General features: G+C 29.2%; 1 protein-coding gene across 5 annotated transcripts; it reads left to right on the top strand.

Annotated features, from left to right (window-relative positions):
• Window positions 1-1,760: 1,760 nt before the first annotated feature.
• On the top strand, window positions 1,761-16,254 carry LOC126837890 (phosphatidylserine decarboxylase proenzyme, mitochondrial). 5 transcript variants are annotated; one of them, XM_050571857.1, is made up of 6 exons: window positions 1,761-2,034; window positions 12,145-12,347; window positions 14,691-14,924; window positions 14,990-15,581; window positions 15,666-15,826; window positions 15,892-16,254. In XM_050571857.1, the coding sequence occupies exons 1-6, from the start codon at window positions 1,938-1,940 to the stop codon at window positions 16,129-16,131; spliced, it is 1,527 nt and encodes a 508-aa protein (XP_050427814.1). In that variant the 5' UTR covers window positions 1,761-1,937; the 3' UTR covers window positions 16,132-16,254. The 5 variants fall into 5 exon arrangements, with proteins under 5 accessions (XP_050427814.1, XP_050427816.1, XP_050427817.1 ...); XM_050571859.1 differs by lacking the exon at window positions 1,761-2,034 and adding an exon at window positions 2,142-2,273; XM_050571860.1 differs by lacking the exon at window positions 1,761-2,034 and adding an exon at window positions 5,159-5,207.
• The last annotated feature ends 640 nt before the right edge of the window (window positions 16,255-16,894 follow it).

Consider the following 16,894-nt stretch of genomic DNA (forward strand, 5'->3'; position numbering starts at 1 on the left):
TAGAACACAGATAATTTTGTCATAAATAATATGTATGAATTTCTTTTCTTAACTATATATGAAGCCTGAGAAAAATTAATCCGCGCAAAGCAGTTTTGATGGCAAAAAAATTGTATTTTATCCTATAGAAATTACTGTGATAGTCTGACAAAAAAAATGGCAATCAACAAAGTGTCCTCAATACTGTATTAATCCTATAATAAGTATACATTAAAGTTCAAACTCTAAATTAAGGTTTTTCGAAAAATTGCCTATACTTTACTCCTTAGAAATGGCCGGTGTGTCGTCCTCTTAATATAAAGTATAAACTATAACAATAGTCCTGCAATTTTTAAATTAAACACAGCATCAATTTTTCAGGGTCTCATTTTAAGTTTATCAATATATTCTTCCATATCAACACGAATAAAAAAAATCTAAGCCTAATGGAAGCTATTTATATGAAAACTTTAAAATAATAGTTCCATTCATAAGTTATAAAAAAAAGTTATTTGAACAAGTTTTTGAAATAAAAGTTGGGGTACCACTTACCTACGATACTTTATAAGGTACTAAAAAGGTACTAATAATAATAATAGACTAATAATTTCACGCTTTCCCTTCGAAATTAAGGAAAAATTCCATCAAATTTATCAAGTATATCATATTTGTAATAAAAATTAAAATTTTAGTGCTTTTTTGTTCGTAAGTTCAAAGTCGTGCCACGGGGAGAGTTCCCATGGAAGATAACCTTAGGGAGGCCCCACTTCTATAATCATGGTGATGAAGAAGGGAGGAAAATGTAGGTTTAGAAGGGGATGTAAATCGAAGTATCTCAGGGATATCTTTAATCGTTATCAGGCCGCCATGCTATTGTTTCTAACATTTTAAAATCATAATATTATTCTTTAACAGACCCAAACACAAAATAAAATAACAATATTTTAATAAATTTAATTATTATTAATGTAAGAACGTATGTATAAATAAAAGAAATCGATTCAGTTGTTTTCGGAAATAAAAATAAAATAATAAAAATTGTAATATCAGTAAAAAATTATACATTTTTAATTTTGCGTCAAAACTTGTATTTTAAAATAAACTGAATATCATTAATATATTGTGTTAATTATTGCACATTTTTTACTTTTTCGAATGAAGATGTGCTAGTGAATGTGTACTAGCGAAAGGAAGTAGAAATATAATATAGATTATAGCGGGTGAAGGAACAGATATCTATAACAAGCGCTATTAACGCATCATACAAATAATGTTATGGTAAAATGATTAAAATATGTTAAATAAGTTGGTAAAATTAATATTGTTATCTATTAAGAATTAAATGATGTTTTATACATTTGCATGGATCTGCACTCATCATGGATTACCTATCAGTTTCTAATTTCTACGACCAACATAGACTAGATGGAGCATGCATGTAGTTCCAGCGAACCGACGTGCCTGCACTGACGGCTAGACCTGATGACGTCACCAGGTCTACTGCTCACGCGCATTTGAGTTCGTATATACGTACATGACATGTGATTGTGTATGTATATACGACAATAGCCGAGCTCGTTCCCAACCCACCCGCATCTCGCCCGGATGCTCCGTCTAGTAGTATAAGTCTATGGCGGCCAATGACAGCTCCAATTTTTAAACTCTTTGGCAATAATTTTATTCTCTTAGCTTCTACCACGGTTGCGGTATTGTTAAACACCTGATTGATAAAACATTTTTTTGTTGTTTTAGCTTTATCTGTTTAATTGATTACGATTATACAATCCTTAATGGTAAATGGTTTCAGTATTTGGTAAAATATAAGGTGGTGTGTTAAATTACTTTTCGATATGTGTTTTGATGAAGTGTGGTGGTCCCGTGCATTTTTAATTGAGTTTTAGTAATAACGATAATATCTTATCATTTATATTCATATTTTGTGAATCGTCAATATTAGCATGTTAAGGAGAAGCCTGAAAAACTCAAAGAGGCTTTTGAACCACCCGACTACACTGCGCACCATCATATGTCAAAGGTCGCCCAGGAAAAAATATGGTTAGTAATTAAAACGTTGTTGGCTTTTGCAATTATATTGAGTGTAACGATTTATACATAATAACATACAATTTAAATTATTGCACTATTGTAATATTGGCAGAATGTTATCTCTTCTAGTTAAGATTTATTAAAGATTGTTTAGTTTACCATAATATCATCTATTAACTTTATCATGACGAGAATAATAAGGTAAATTGATTGTATGGCAAGTATGGTGAATTCATCCATTCAATCAAGTGAGTAATACATATAATTTTTTAGTCCTCTATAGCGATTCAAATCAACAAGGCTTTTTTTATATTTAATAATTTAATTTTCTTAACAATAATTTTGTCACAGTTTAAGCTAGTCGAGCCCAGGTCCAATTAAATATTTCAGTTAAAAGCTTATAATTTATAAATGCCTTGGTCTAAAATGGGCATTTGCCACATTGTATGCTGTTATGTCTAAACTTAAACTCTAAAAATAATTTCTAAAGCTAAATAAACTGTTATTTTATCAATAATAGCCCAGATTATTTAGAGATCTATGTTTCTTAAATAACAATAAATATCACTTATTCCTAAGGTTTAATATGTTGTGACAACCCTATCGTCTTTAGCAACATTTTCCATATTGAATTAGTGGTAATAACTAATACAACAATATAGAGAATATTAGGAATATAGTTCCGATAAAAAACAAAAAGTTTACATATTTTAAAGTTTAAAAGCTTTATGTTAGGTTATTTTTGTATTAACATTTAATATAAACATTTAAAATGTTTGATACACAAAAATTAGATAAAATGATTTGTTTTTAACTCCAGTACTATTTATAAGAAATTCTTATGTTTATACACAAGTACAATTAAAACTGTATATGCTAATCATTATGGTGTGCGGGTTTCTAGTGGCTGCATAGTATCTATAGAACAGATAAGAAAGTTAAAGTGATAAATGAGTATAATTTTTACATTCCTAATTTTTCTTACAATTAGATATTATACTTATTTATTAGAAATTCTAATTGAAACCCCCATTATTATGGAAAATGGTAGGAATGATATATTATAAATTATAATATACATAATTTAAAAAATATACAGTTTAAACAAATAATGGCGGTAAAATGCCTCAAGCCTTAAGTAGCCAATGTCCATTTGATTACTGATTTTTGTTTGTAGAGGGTTTTATCCACAGTGTGTAGGTTGTAGGAAATGAGAATTCAAGAAATGGATGTTATTACGTTAATAGTAAATATATTTGAAATAAAAACTTTCTAATATTGGGAATTCTCGGATACCTATGTATCGTACATAATTATTTATTAGCATATAATCAATGATTCATTTGTTTGATGTTATTATGTATTACGAGTGATAAATGTTTTTGAGAATACAGGTTAGGTTATCTTCAGCATTTATTTACTTGTAGTACAGGTTTTTTTAAAAGTCATGTGATGCATAAATACTGTCGAGATTTTTGTTGCTTGTGGATACTTTGATTTCCAGTTGCGACTTTAAAACAATAAGGACCCTGTACATAATGGCCCCTTTTTTCATAGGAATTAAATCAAATTAATAATTATTTAAATTATAACTATAATTTTTTTACATTATTATATCTTAATCGGATATGACATTGTATCCGAAATCTTGTTATCTTTCGAATTTATAATAAGTGTTTTTGCTCTAGACCCACTATGGACTAAGTAAAATGCATTCTGCGTAGCTATGTTAGGATGAAATTTTTTTTTAAAAAGTTGTCAAGAAATTTACGCAAATTTACACATCACAATTTAACCATTAAATTAAGATTTTGCAAAAAAGTGCCTATACCTAACTGTTTAATAGATATGAGGTGTAATGTTTTCTTAAACAGTTTTTCTAAATACTTTTATTAATAAATTTTACACATAAAAAAAAAAATTTGAGAGTCTAGTGTAAAATTTGCTGGGAACTTCATTCGAACCTTATTTTGGTATTGAAATTATTGCAGTGGTCTGTTAAATAGTATATAAAAGTAAATTATTATTTCATTAAGCAACTTCTAGAAAAAAGGTGACTATTATGCTCTATTTCTATTAAGACAAAATTTTAAATATTGTTTTTATAAGTATCTTAAATAAACAGAGCTAGATGTTAGATGTTTAAAAAATTATAATTAAAATTATGATGGATAATTATAATTAATAAATAATATGATTGTGACGAAAAGAGGTAAGAAGAGGAATGACGTGATTGGTAAAAGCAAAGAAAATTAATAATTTCATCAAATTTTTTGTTTTACATGATGCCAGATGTTATTTTATTATAATTAAAAAATGGCAAATTAATAATTTCTACAGTTAACTTAAAATTATATGAAGTATTATTTTTTAATTAACAGAAAATTATTTCTATTTATTTATCGATACACAAAGTAAAAATGTAAGTAATGCTATATATATATTATATATTATACATTATAAGTATATATGTAAAAATCTAATAAATATTTGCATTATTATTTATAAACCTTTTAATTGTATATAGAATAACCATTGGCTTAGCATGTAGGGTTTGCTGCAACATGCCAACTCTGGACTTTTGGGTCGATTTAGTAATATATAAATACTATTTCTACCTATTTTGTATGAACACTGAACATATTTTTCTGCCTCCATCTATGACACCATTTATGTTATAATACTTGTATTTGTGTGTTTATTGAATGTGCAACGTGTCTCAAAATATTTTCTGTTAAATTAACATAACATTTCTGAGTAAAATTTGTAAAAGTAAAAATCGCGTGTAAATTTCGTAATTTTTATTTTTAAGCATCATATTACTAACATTTTTAACTAATGAATTATTATTTAAAAATTGAAAATTTTTTGAAGTTCTAGATGCGAGTATTGTTGTTTATATTCTTCTTATAGTATTGTCTGATCTTTAATTTTTGTTATACGACTCGTTCGATACAAAAGGTTTGTATTATGATGAGAAACAATCATCGTTTCCAATTGGCTTACGATTAATAGTCACGCGATCGAATGATCAGACATAAAGAATGATTACATTGCACTTATCCATCTTTTAAATAGACTTTGTTTTATTAAAATTATTCTATTAACAATTTAAAACTAAACGGCTGAAAATAAGAGAGTTTATATCATGTTGTTTGTACTTATAATCGTGACATTTATCAGTAAGTACCTTAGTACAACGACTCACAGTTGCACGAAAATAATTTTTTTTCTTGGTAAATTAGCATGTATTATGTATTAACTAATAAATTACATTTGAATTTAATTTGATAAAAAAAATGATTTGATGTATTTGTATTGCCTGTTGAATACATTTGTCAAGAAATAAAATACTTATTGAATTCATTTATTTTCTGGTTGTCATTAGCATTTAAATGTTTAAATGTAATTTTTTTTTGTATTAATTGTTATGATTTCCGATTGTTGATAAAAATTACTTTATTGGAAAAGGAGCGATTAAGATTTGGTCAACCTTTTTTTCTAAAGGAGAGTTAACAGGACGCATTGGCCACCAATTTCGTATTCAGCTTAAAAAAAATATTAAATTTTAACGCCGAAAATGTGTTATATTAAAACTCTCATTTTAAAAATTAGGATTTTTGAAATTTGGAGATTACTACTCGGAAACCTTATCTATTAAACTGAACATTTTACCATTTTAAAAGGCATCATCTTTTTCTTTAAGACATATTTTTGAAAAAAAACATGCTATATACACTAGATATACATTTATTTAACTTGCAGAGAAGCTAGAGAGGGAGTTGTCCTCCTGCCCCCCTCCCTGTGGGTGCCATCAGGGATGTGCGATTATTTATCAACGAACACAATTTAAAAATACGCTTGTTTATTCATAAAATGAATTATTCAAAATTCAAAACAGGGAATAATTCGAGTTATTTATTCAATTCAATTAACGAAATAAAAAAAATTATAATAATAATGAAAAAATCTATTACTTTGTTTGTTTTATGTATAACATGAAATTCTATACAAGTATGTATTGGGACTTTACGAATATTTTTCATTTTTATAATCCTGCATTTCGTAATCTGGCACCATTGGAATAATTAGTATATTATTTTACAGTACACATATTCATATTTAGGTTTATTTAAAAAAAAATTAAACTTCTGGGAGGTTTAATTTGAGTTAAACTAAAATATTTAAACTACAAAAAAATAATCATATCTGATTTTTATACAGTAATACTTACTCATATTGTGTATTTATATATATATTACCTAAATGTTAACCGTTATTATAGCAATATTCCAATTTCCAGACTGTAATAATTATTTTATTGTTTTACTAGTGGTTTTAAATATATTATTAATATTTGTACCATTTTTTTTAATACTCTATTACTCATGTCTCTAATATTTTTGTTATTACATAGAAGGTGTATCTAAGCGTTGCCATTATAAATTAAATCGTGTACGAAGGATATTTTTTTATTTTCAAGCAAACGCCTAACGGTTTGCGCGTCGTTAATAGAGTTTAATTGTATGCAACAGCTACAGCTGACACTACCCGCTACCGGTATGTGATAAAACGCAGACTTAGTAGACCATAGTTGACTGGTATATCAGCATTTTAATAAAAACCATACCAGTTTATCGTAGTACAACTATACTAACTGTAATCTCTTCGCCAATTATGAAATGTAAATCATTAGACTATATTTATGTAAAAATGGTATTATGTAGGTATTATGCAATATACCTAACCCAATATTTTGATTTACTCATTTTTATCAGAGATAGCGAGGACATTTTAAGACCCATTCCTTTTTTAATACATAATTATTAAGTAATTTAAAAAAATAATTTATTTTATATCCTTCTCGAGCTTTTCATGTCTTATTCGTTAACCCTTATGTTATATCAGTTTAAGAAACGAGTAGTTGGCTACCGAAATCTCACTATCTATATGATATTAGGGTTTATAATATAACAAAGTATTTTAAATGTCCGTATAAGTAACGTGGTATTACTGATAATGAAATCAGGTTTTTGGAAATAATGCTATTAAAACCATTGACTTCGAAAGATATATTAAAAGGACCACCTTCTCAGCATTTTCCAAAATCAAATTAATGCTATTTTCTAAATCTTGATTGATTTTTAAATAACTTGAAATCTGATTAATCTTTATAGCTAAGAAAATGACTAAGCTATGTGACTTTGTAATCGGCCGACAAGAGGTCTCATTTCCTGTGATCGATTTATACTTATATATTTCGATGTGATGTTTTGACCTATATCCTAATCCTAGAGACTCTAAGGTACAATTGAGCCGACGCGGCAAGAGGAAAAGTAGTGTAAGTCACATGTTCACACGATCTGAAATAACACCGCCAGGCGATAATTCTACCTTATATTGCCTGCGAAAGTGATGCTAGTCCTGATTTGCTTATTTTCCGCAAGATGTGGAAAAGAACTTTTAAGTTCTCGAAAAAAAGTAAACATCATTTCTATTTTTACCTTTCGTTTCTCAGCTTTGAACTTTCGTGACTTACACCATTGTTGCTCTCGATGGTTCAATTATGGATGCTTATAATAAGAAATTGATACTTTGGTTCTTAATTGATGTTTTGGCGTTTGTTACGGAATCAACTTTTCTGCAAAGGTTTTTTCGCTTTCCGCATCAGAAATATAAAATAGAGTAACAGATACATTTAAAAATTAATTCCAAACCCCTAATTAAAACTACTTCAGAATAAATGTATTTATATTATTTGTTATTTAATGTTACATAATATACAATATTTATTATTATTTATTTACTTACACGAATGATTTTTAAATCTTTTTTGTTTAATATATTATATTAAACATATAAGTTTTGCTTATTTCACTGATCAGAAACATCGAAGTCCCAAAAATAGTCAACAATATTTGATCCGAAATTGATTTAATATACTATCCAAGTTAACCTCGTTGATTTATAAACATTTTTTAATTATATGTTGACATTGTGAAAAACATGAATTTTTATTAAAACCACCATAGGTTTTCCACCTCTGTCGCTGACACAATATTACTTTTATAATTATAAGTTATAAGTGTAAGTGTAAAATTTCTTAATTATTTTAACTGAAATTGGTTTTATGCGTATAATGGAATATTATAAATATGTTAGTTTATAAATCTGTGGCTTGGAGCAAGAAGGACCAATGTCAATTTTGTGCGTAAACGAGTTAGTCCGCTAATTGTAAAAATTGAATCATTCTTTATATACTGAGAAAAAATCACACTCTGAGGCCAAACAATGAATTACTCATGAAGAGTTTGATAAAAAAATTAACATAGAGCCTAATAGAAAATAAAAAAAGTGACATTGGCCCTTCTTGCTTCAAGCCACAGAAATATATTAGGAATTTGATAAAATTATAAAAAATATCTTTTAAAGTAAATTGAACTAATAAACGTTATTATTGACGCGTAACGTTTTATTTTAATGATTGTGAACTGTCCACCAATTGTTTTTTTATATACTTATTGTAAGTATACGCAAGTTCATATTGAACATAGTATAATTTTGTAATTGATTTGTCGGTTATAATTTTAAAGCCGGCTATAGATCGAGTAACCGAAGTTTAGAGTTCAAATATCTTCATTATTAAATTCGTGATAACAATCTGTACACAATTAAAAATGTGTTATCGGTAATATTTCGCAAAGCTCGATCAGTCTAATGGTTAAAAAAAACTATTCAACCTAGGATTGCCAACTTTCAAATTGTGTAATGTAGGACAATATTTTTCCATGTATGTCCAAGGGGTCAAAAGGGAGGAATAATTATATTTTTCATATTTCTTAGTGATTTCTAGATGTTTTCTGGGCTGAGACACTTGAAGTTATAAAGTCTTTGAGTTATATTATTCTTTCTATTGAGTATACTTATTTAAAAAAATGTATTTCAGGGATTATAGGGAACTGGATCCGAATAACAAATCCGGCCTTAAACCAACAGAATATAATATAATGAATAGAATATATGTATACTTTTAGTAAATAATCGTATACATTTTATTTATATCACCTTTATTGAATCTTATTTATACTTTTGACTCGGAGGATTTAACTTCGACTATTATATATCGTGTAAATGAACAGTTACTAAATTTTTAAGTATTTATAAATGTATAGCAATTGGATGTTCGCCACTCTAATAAAATCTTAAATATACACTTATATACATCGGATACAGAATTGGAATAAAAAAATTTAACAAATCTGATATAAGTGGTTAAGCTAAATAATTGATAAAATTAAATATAATAATAACGAAATATAAATAAGTATTTTTTTTAATTTTTGATAGACTTTACCCTAAAGTATAATAAGGACATAACTGTCGTATAGGATTGTCCTACAAAAAATTTAAAGCTTTGTTGGACATAGGACAAATCATACAAATGTAGGACTGTCCTGCCCAAAGAAGGACGGTTGGCAACCCTAATTCAACCTTATCTTTCAGATAGAAAAAAATCATTAATGCCGTTTTTAAACTTAATTATTTGTTCTGGAATATGGACATTATATTGTGACATTTATAATTTAAAAAGTTTTGTTATAGTGCTGCTAAAAAAATAGTTGTCATAGCCAAGGGCGCCCCCAGGTGAAAACTCAGGAGGGGGGCTGCCTATGGTTTTGTAATAGATTTTACAAATTTGGGATATTCTATATAGGTTTTTTTAACTTGCAAAGAAGATAAAATCTTGTAAAGCAGAAATCTTGTAAAATCTCCCATGATCTAAATAAAATTAATTATTGACCTTGGTTTCGACGTGTTGTACAGTAAACTATTATTATAATTTTTTGCCAACTGAATACAGTTGTTTGCAGTAGTTATCAGTACCGTATTTGATGATTATTATATTAAACGCTTAATGGTTAATTATTTTGTTAACTTTGCTATGCGGCAATTAATTTTCCTTTTACATCAGGTGTGCATTGTAGTAAAATGTTGATAATGCAGCGCTGCCGTGAACGTTTTTATGTCGGTTTTATTGATAAGTGTATATGCATATATTATAATAATATAATGGCGTTAACCGAAAATGTATAGAGTAATTATCGTTTAATTTGACTATGGGTATACTTTTACATGTAAATATGTATGAATATTTATTAGTATATGACGTATTACGGGGATAGCAATAGTTAGACAAAGGAACTTATTACGGGATCTACTCCTCCATCTAAGTTTTAGTTTTACAGATTAAAAGAACTGAGAAGCATAGTATTGTTTTTTTTAAATCGCTTTATGCTAAATTAATAATTATGACATTTATTTTATGGTATCGAACGAATTTCCTGCATTAAAATGCATAATGTTTCGTTGCCTACCGTTGAGAGTTATTTTAATAAAACCATGTCCAGGGAGATATCCGTTTTCGGTCAACAACTGGGCATTTCAGTCAATACGCCTTTTAAAGCCGTGAAGTTATAATATGGCTAAGACAAATTATGATAATATTACTAGAAATTTATCACTTAAATTTAATTAGTTTGTTGGGTAGCTTATATTTTGTATTTTAATCGGAAATTATCTGACAATGGATCACACAATTTTAACGGACCGTTCACGTATTTTTCCGTATAAACGTTTCCGACAAGGTTACAATCGACGGCTATTTTGCCATTTTTCGACAAAAAAAAACAATTCTATGAGTTAAAAATAATACGGTAAATTAATGAAAACAGTTTAATAATTAAAAACGGTTGTTGATTGTAATAAATATACCCGGTGATTGTTTATCGAACTAACCGTTGCCTTAGTCCATGTTTCAATCCTCGCCGTCTGTATTTTATATTTTTGTGGAATTTCGGATTTCCTTATCCGTTTATGTTACCGCTATACATTACAGGGTTTATTAATATGTATTATGTATGTATATATGTAAAAAGTGTGATAAGATAACTGGTTATTGGAAAAAATATATTTGCATTTTATATTTATCTGTGCGTGTATTTAAGTACAACGTTCTAAGCTGGGTTCGCAAATTTTTGCCAGGTCGTCAAAGGTCGATTTAATCAATTAGAACGCGGTGAAAATAAAAAAATATTGTAGAGGCAACACACGGACCACCGTTCTAATAATAAAAAAAAGTATACTGCAAATACATATATAATATTATATAAATGTAACGTATTCACTCTTTTCACTCGTAAAGTACGACCTATTCGATATAATCGTTGCCGGGTTTATATAATAATAATAATAAAAATATTATTATTATTAGTTAACAGTATGTAATGTGTATTGATTATGTCGCAATATGAAGAGAGTAATTGCGTATAGTGTCTTATGACCGAAGAAAGCCGTCGTCCGTGTTGTCGGATATTGATAGTAATTAAATTAAAACAAAATTGCTGCGAAAATTCATACTCAACATTCGATGGTTAAACACGAGCGAGATTCGTTTTGTGTGAGTTTAATGATTAAGGTTACACGCGTCGCGCCGACTGATTTGCTCTAAACCTTTTAGCCATCACGCCATCGCACGGGCAAACACTCGGTCGGCGCTGGTTCGCTCACATCAAATTTTTTTCACGCTCCATTATAACATTATTATAGACCATACATACACACACATTTACTTGGCAGTATTATTACATTGTGTTGTTGTTTAAACGCATTTGCACGCGGACGCGCGTCATGGACGAACCGTGGGTTCTGCTAACATACTGTTGCGGTCTGGCCGACATACTGTTTTCGCAATATTTTCTAAACGCATGTGTGTACATACATAATGTATATCTTTTTTTTTTATCTTTATTTTATTGTTTTTCTCTCGCACGTTACGTTGATTAATATTTTTTCCCTCCCTTCGAAAATTATAATTGAGGAATCGAAAATAATTATACTTGGATAGAGAATACATTTTACAACGTTGGATAATTACGTGTGGGGTTTTTGTTTTATAATATTGTAGTTCATACGTTTGGGATTATGTATGCATGTATGTATAAAATTAATTATTTTATCCTGTAATCGGCCGAGGAAAAAACAATATCCAACGTTTAGAGTATTTGTTATTATTACTAGGTATATTTATATATTTGGTCTTGTTTGTTTTGTATTCCCCAGGTACTACCGCCACCGGAGAACCAGGCGATTCGGGAATCAAGGAGGCCGCGACGAAAAATTCGCGATGGTGGAGTTGGTCGAACCTCATATACCCCATACCAACAGGCGTGGGGTTGACGTTGCTGGCCGTGTTGCAATGGCGCCGGTTGAATAAACAACAGCAGGACGGCGACCAACAACCGGTGTACACCCAAAATCTCAGGGTAAACCCATTCTCGAGCACCTACAATACAAAAAGCCTTGTCCACGCCTAAACGACATTTCCATCAAAATTATGTCACACACGCGACATTTGTACCAGGCTCCGTTTTAATAGCAGTAAATATCAAAAAAAGGCCATTCGACATCAAAGTTCCCGAAAATGTTGCTGATGCGTGGACAGGGTTTCAGAATTTCAACATATTATTATCGTTATGTAATTCATATCATCTTTAGCCTTCCGGGCAGCCGCCAAAGGTCAATTGATAGTTTGATAAAATGAAAAGTGCAGGAATGGTTTTGGGATAAAAATGTGAAACTTATGCGCGAATATTAGACGCCTCGTTATGTCTGGAAATATTTTTATGTTTATTTTTTTTAATTTAAATTAACAATTCAATGTTCGCAATTTTGTAGTATTCGTGCAAAAGGGGATAAGTTGAAATTAGATATATTTATTTTCTTTTGTCTAAATTAGTATTTAACTTTAAACTTATTAGCCTATAACTTTACTTTTCACTAATGTTAAACTGTAGCTTAAGTGCAAATATACATAACGAACAGAACTAGCATATTCGTAATTCGTAATTGACGTTGGGAAATTTGTGGATTGAACATACATAGTTACTGTATAGTCTACTGGCATATGAAGTACGGCAATTATAACACAATGGACGCAACGAATCATGGTCAGTATAGATTTGCGTCCAAAAATGTGTATGGCCTGGCTTATCTATGTATTTTTAATCTGTAGGGAAGTGGAAAACTTTTCTTATCACAAATTTTAACCAAAAGAAACATAATTTTGATATCCGTTTTTGCCTGAACACCACACATTTATTGTCATCGTAAAAACCCTAAAGTTTAATAAAAAAGTATTAGAAAAAAAGGGACGCGCTGTCCATCTACCATTTTTTTTATCAGAATTTTTTAATGTGAATGACATCCACAAGGCTCTACCCCTTGCTTGCTAATCATAAAAAAAATGCCCTAACTGCAACCCTAAGCCATTTATAAAATGTAAAATAAATTATATCGTAATTTTTAAATAATTGAATAGTTAGTAAATATAGCAATATATACAATTGTAGATCGTAGATAATATATACTTCTTAGATGTTATTTATAAGTTAAAACATATAGAGCTGATTTTTAATAATTAATTTTCTAAACTTAATTGGTCGCCTCAGAAAAAATTGTTTAATTACCAAGACTACCACCCTGAGAATAATAATATAATCCCCTTCCCCTGGATATTACATTTTTCCTACGACTTAAGTAAACACCAGAAGAAACTCTTCTGGTCAGTGGTCATAACCCATATTCATTCAGCTCAACGATATTTGTATTGAATAAACGAATTGCTGTTTGCATTACGTTAAATAATATTCAGCAAAACCTTTTCTAAAAAAGTTTTCAAAACTTTTGCGCGTATTAACGTGCACAGTGCACGCACATTAATATTAGTATTACATTATTGTACTGTAATCACAATCCACACACTTGCACACGCATAAACATCTGACGTTGTGACATTGAACCAAATGAAGATAAAAAAAATTTTGATAATGACGTGTATGTTATTTATGTAGTTTAAGTATTTTTTCAAATTATGGGAACTACTTTTTAACAGGGTCTTACTAAACATACAATTTCTACTTATTTAGGAAGCGTTTTATAATTAGTAGCATTATAATATTAAATTCTTTCTCTGTTTTCTACACTGGTTTTTTTCTAAAAAAAACCACGTTTTTATTCCAATAGTAAACCGCCACGCGAACAAAAAAATATTTTCTATTAAAGAAAAATAAATTACTTGATTTTACTATGATAAATTAGGATTTGATTAAACCTAATTTTTTTGTTTTCCCTTTATAAATATAAAATTTTTAAATAAATTGTAATTCAAATTGTTTCATTTAAATATCTGTAAAGCGTAAACAGCCATCAACATGATTGTTATATCTGGTTCATTACAAGTGCGTTCATACGAGTTGGAACTTTTTACTTCATTACTTCATCTGTGACACATTTTCCCAGCTGTATAAGTTATTATTATTATTATTATAGTCAACTCAAATAAACGTCGTTAATATGCATAAAATAAAATTAATGAACCTACTAAACAATTTACATTTGAGAGTTAACTAGTTTTGTTTATTTATCATATAATACATACAATCTTACTTTGCATAATAAAAAATTTTAAATGTCACGTTGGGAATGATATATTTAAGCATTTGACTTTAGTATTTTCTGTCTGTGAGTTATGTTTTTATGTTAAAGGTTTTTCTAAAGATGTAAACTTTTTAGTACTTTTAACATATAATAATTTTGTTTTATTTTAGTTGTCATTCTACAAAGCTATTCCATTAAGAGCAATGTCCCGATTTTGGGGCTATATTGCTGATTTTTACATTCCTCGACCATTGCGTTATTGGCTATTTACTGCGTATTCCAAACTATTTGGGGTTAGCGTGGAGGAAGTAGAACTACCGATGGAATCTTACAAGAGTTTGGCAGAATTTTTCGCTAGAAGACTTAAAGATGGAGCCAGACCTATTAGCCACGATCAACCAGTGGTAAAAATACGTTTGATAAATATTTGCATACAAATATTTTATCAAACCAAATTTGCCAATTTCAGGTTTCTCCAGCGGATGGTACTATTGTAACGGCTGGTCGGGTGACTTCTTGTCAAGTAGAACAAGTCAAAGGTGTTACTTATACTATCAAGTCATTTTTAGGTACCCCAACTTGGCTGGAAGATATGAGCTCCTTAAAATTAGAAACTTCGCCACTAGTGACAAATAATACTGTAAAAGCCGATCTGATGAAACGAGATACGACATCGAACAATTACAGTGGTGGTGGCTGGTCCATCAACTCCACCTTTTTGTTTTATCATTACGGTCTACTCACTATGCATATGTACTGCATCAACTTTATATTCAATTTCCTTTACCAAGGAGTTAGCTTCTTTAGCTTGTCATTTAAAAAACAGGACGTCGTTTTATCTGATTCAACATCAGAAAAAACGATATCGGTTGAACGGAAGGAAAAAAATGATGACGATGAATGTGAAACGTTTGATCCTCACTGGAATGAGTATAAATCCAAGCTTTTACGTAATCCTAATAATGATTTATATCAGATGGTCATCTATTTGGCTCCCGGAGATTATCATCGGTTTCACTCTCCAGTTCAGTGGACAGTCAAATTCCGAAGACATTTCCAAGGTATAACAATGATATGCAATTCATTAGTAAATATATGATTTTTTTTTTAACAAATTAATGTAAAACACAATCTATTTTCTTAAGGCGAGTTATTAAGTGTAAATCCAAAAGTTGCAAAGTTTTTACCAGATCTGTTTGTATTAAACGAAAGAGCGGTGTATGTTGGAGAATGGAAGCACGGTTTCTTTTCAATGACAGCTGTAGGTGCCACAAATGTAGGATCTATTCGTGTATATTCTGATAAGGTAAAATATAATACATTTAAAACAATTATGGTATATGTTATTGAAATTTTTGCTGTTGTTTATAGGGTTTGCAAACTAATGTGCGCTGCCGCCGTAGAGATTTCAATCAACATGACCGTTCACTAGAGACTCAGTGGTCTAAGGGACAAGAAGTAGGAGAATTTCGAATGGGTTCGACTGTAGTGCTGTTGTTCGAAGCACCTAAAGACTTTTTGTTTGACGTCGAGGTTGGACAGAAAATAAAAATGGGGCAAGTTGTTGGAAGAATAGGTGGTGTTACAAGTGACTTGGCTAGTTCTAAATAGTTTTCATAAAATAACATAACAATATCACCCTATTGTCTTGAAATCAATTTGAGTTGCATTCTTCTACCGACTACCTAAAGGCTGACTAAATTTTTAATTAAATTATATATTAATAATCATTAATTAACTATTTAGTTTTTATTATTTAATAATAACGTGTGGCAACTTGATAATTTTTAACTCGACCAATCTATGGTGCATACCTTATATAATTCCTAATTATGTGGATCCGTAGAGGAGAGTTTAAAAGGGAAAATAAAATATATATTTCAAAAAGATAGATAGAGTATGATGAACATGAATAAAAAATTGTTTTGTTTCGAAATCAAAAATGACTACAAGCTTATTCTGATATATTATTTTAATATTTATTGTATCGTTTTGTTTTATATTATTTTCAATTTTAATTATTTAATTCCCTCGACACTCAACAAGTTGTACTGTGTGTGTGTGTGTGTGTGTGTGATATGTAAAAAGTTTTAAATTATGTTAACTAGTATTTTATATTGGTAAGATTCGAGTTTTTATTAAATGTTTAGTCTTTATCTAAATGACACAATTGTTACGAATACAAAATAATTGTTATCATTAAATAGTCAACTACTAGTTATTGGTCTTTTTTTACATAAAAAACTATTATTTTACTATTTTTTAGTTTTTTGGTAGTACGAGTATAACATCATAGATTATTGTCAATTACCATTAGCCTTTAAATATTATTATTCCAACAAGTAATAATGAAACATAATTTATTATATTTATT

The sequence above is a fragment of the Adelges cooleyi genome, unplaced genomic scaffold, assembly GCF_023614345.1.
Source record: "Adelges cooleyi isolate 19-005CV unplaced genomic scaffold, UGA_ACOO_1.1 ACOO_flye_CR_arks_rails_tigmint_CR_PRNA_30, whole genome shotgun sequence".
Taxonomy (NCBI): Eukaryota; Metazoa; Arthropoda; class Insecta; order Hemiptera; family Adelgidae; genus Adelges; species Adelges cooleyi.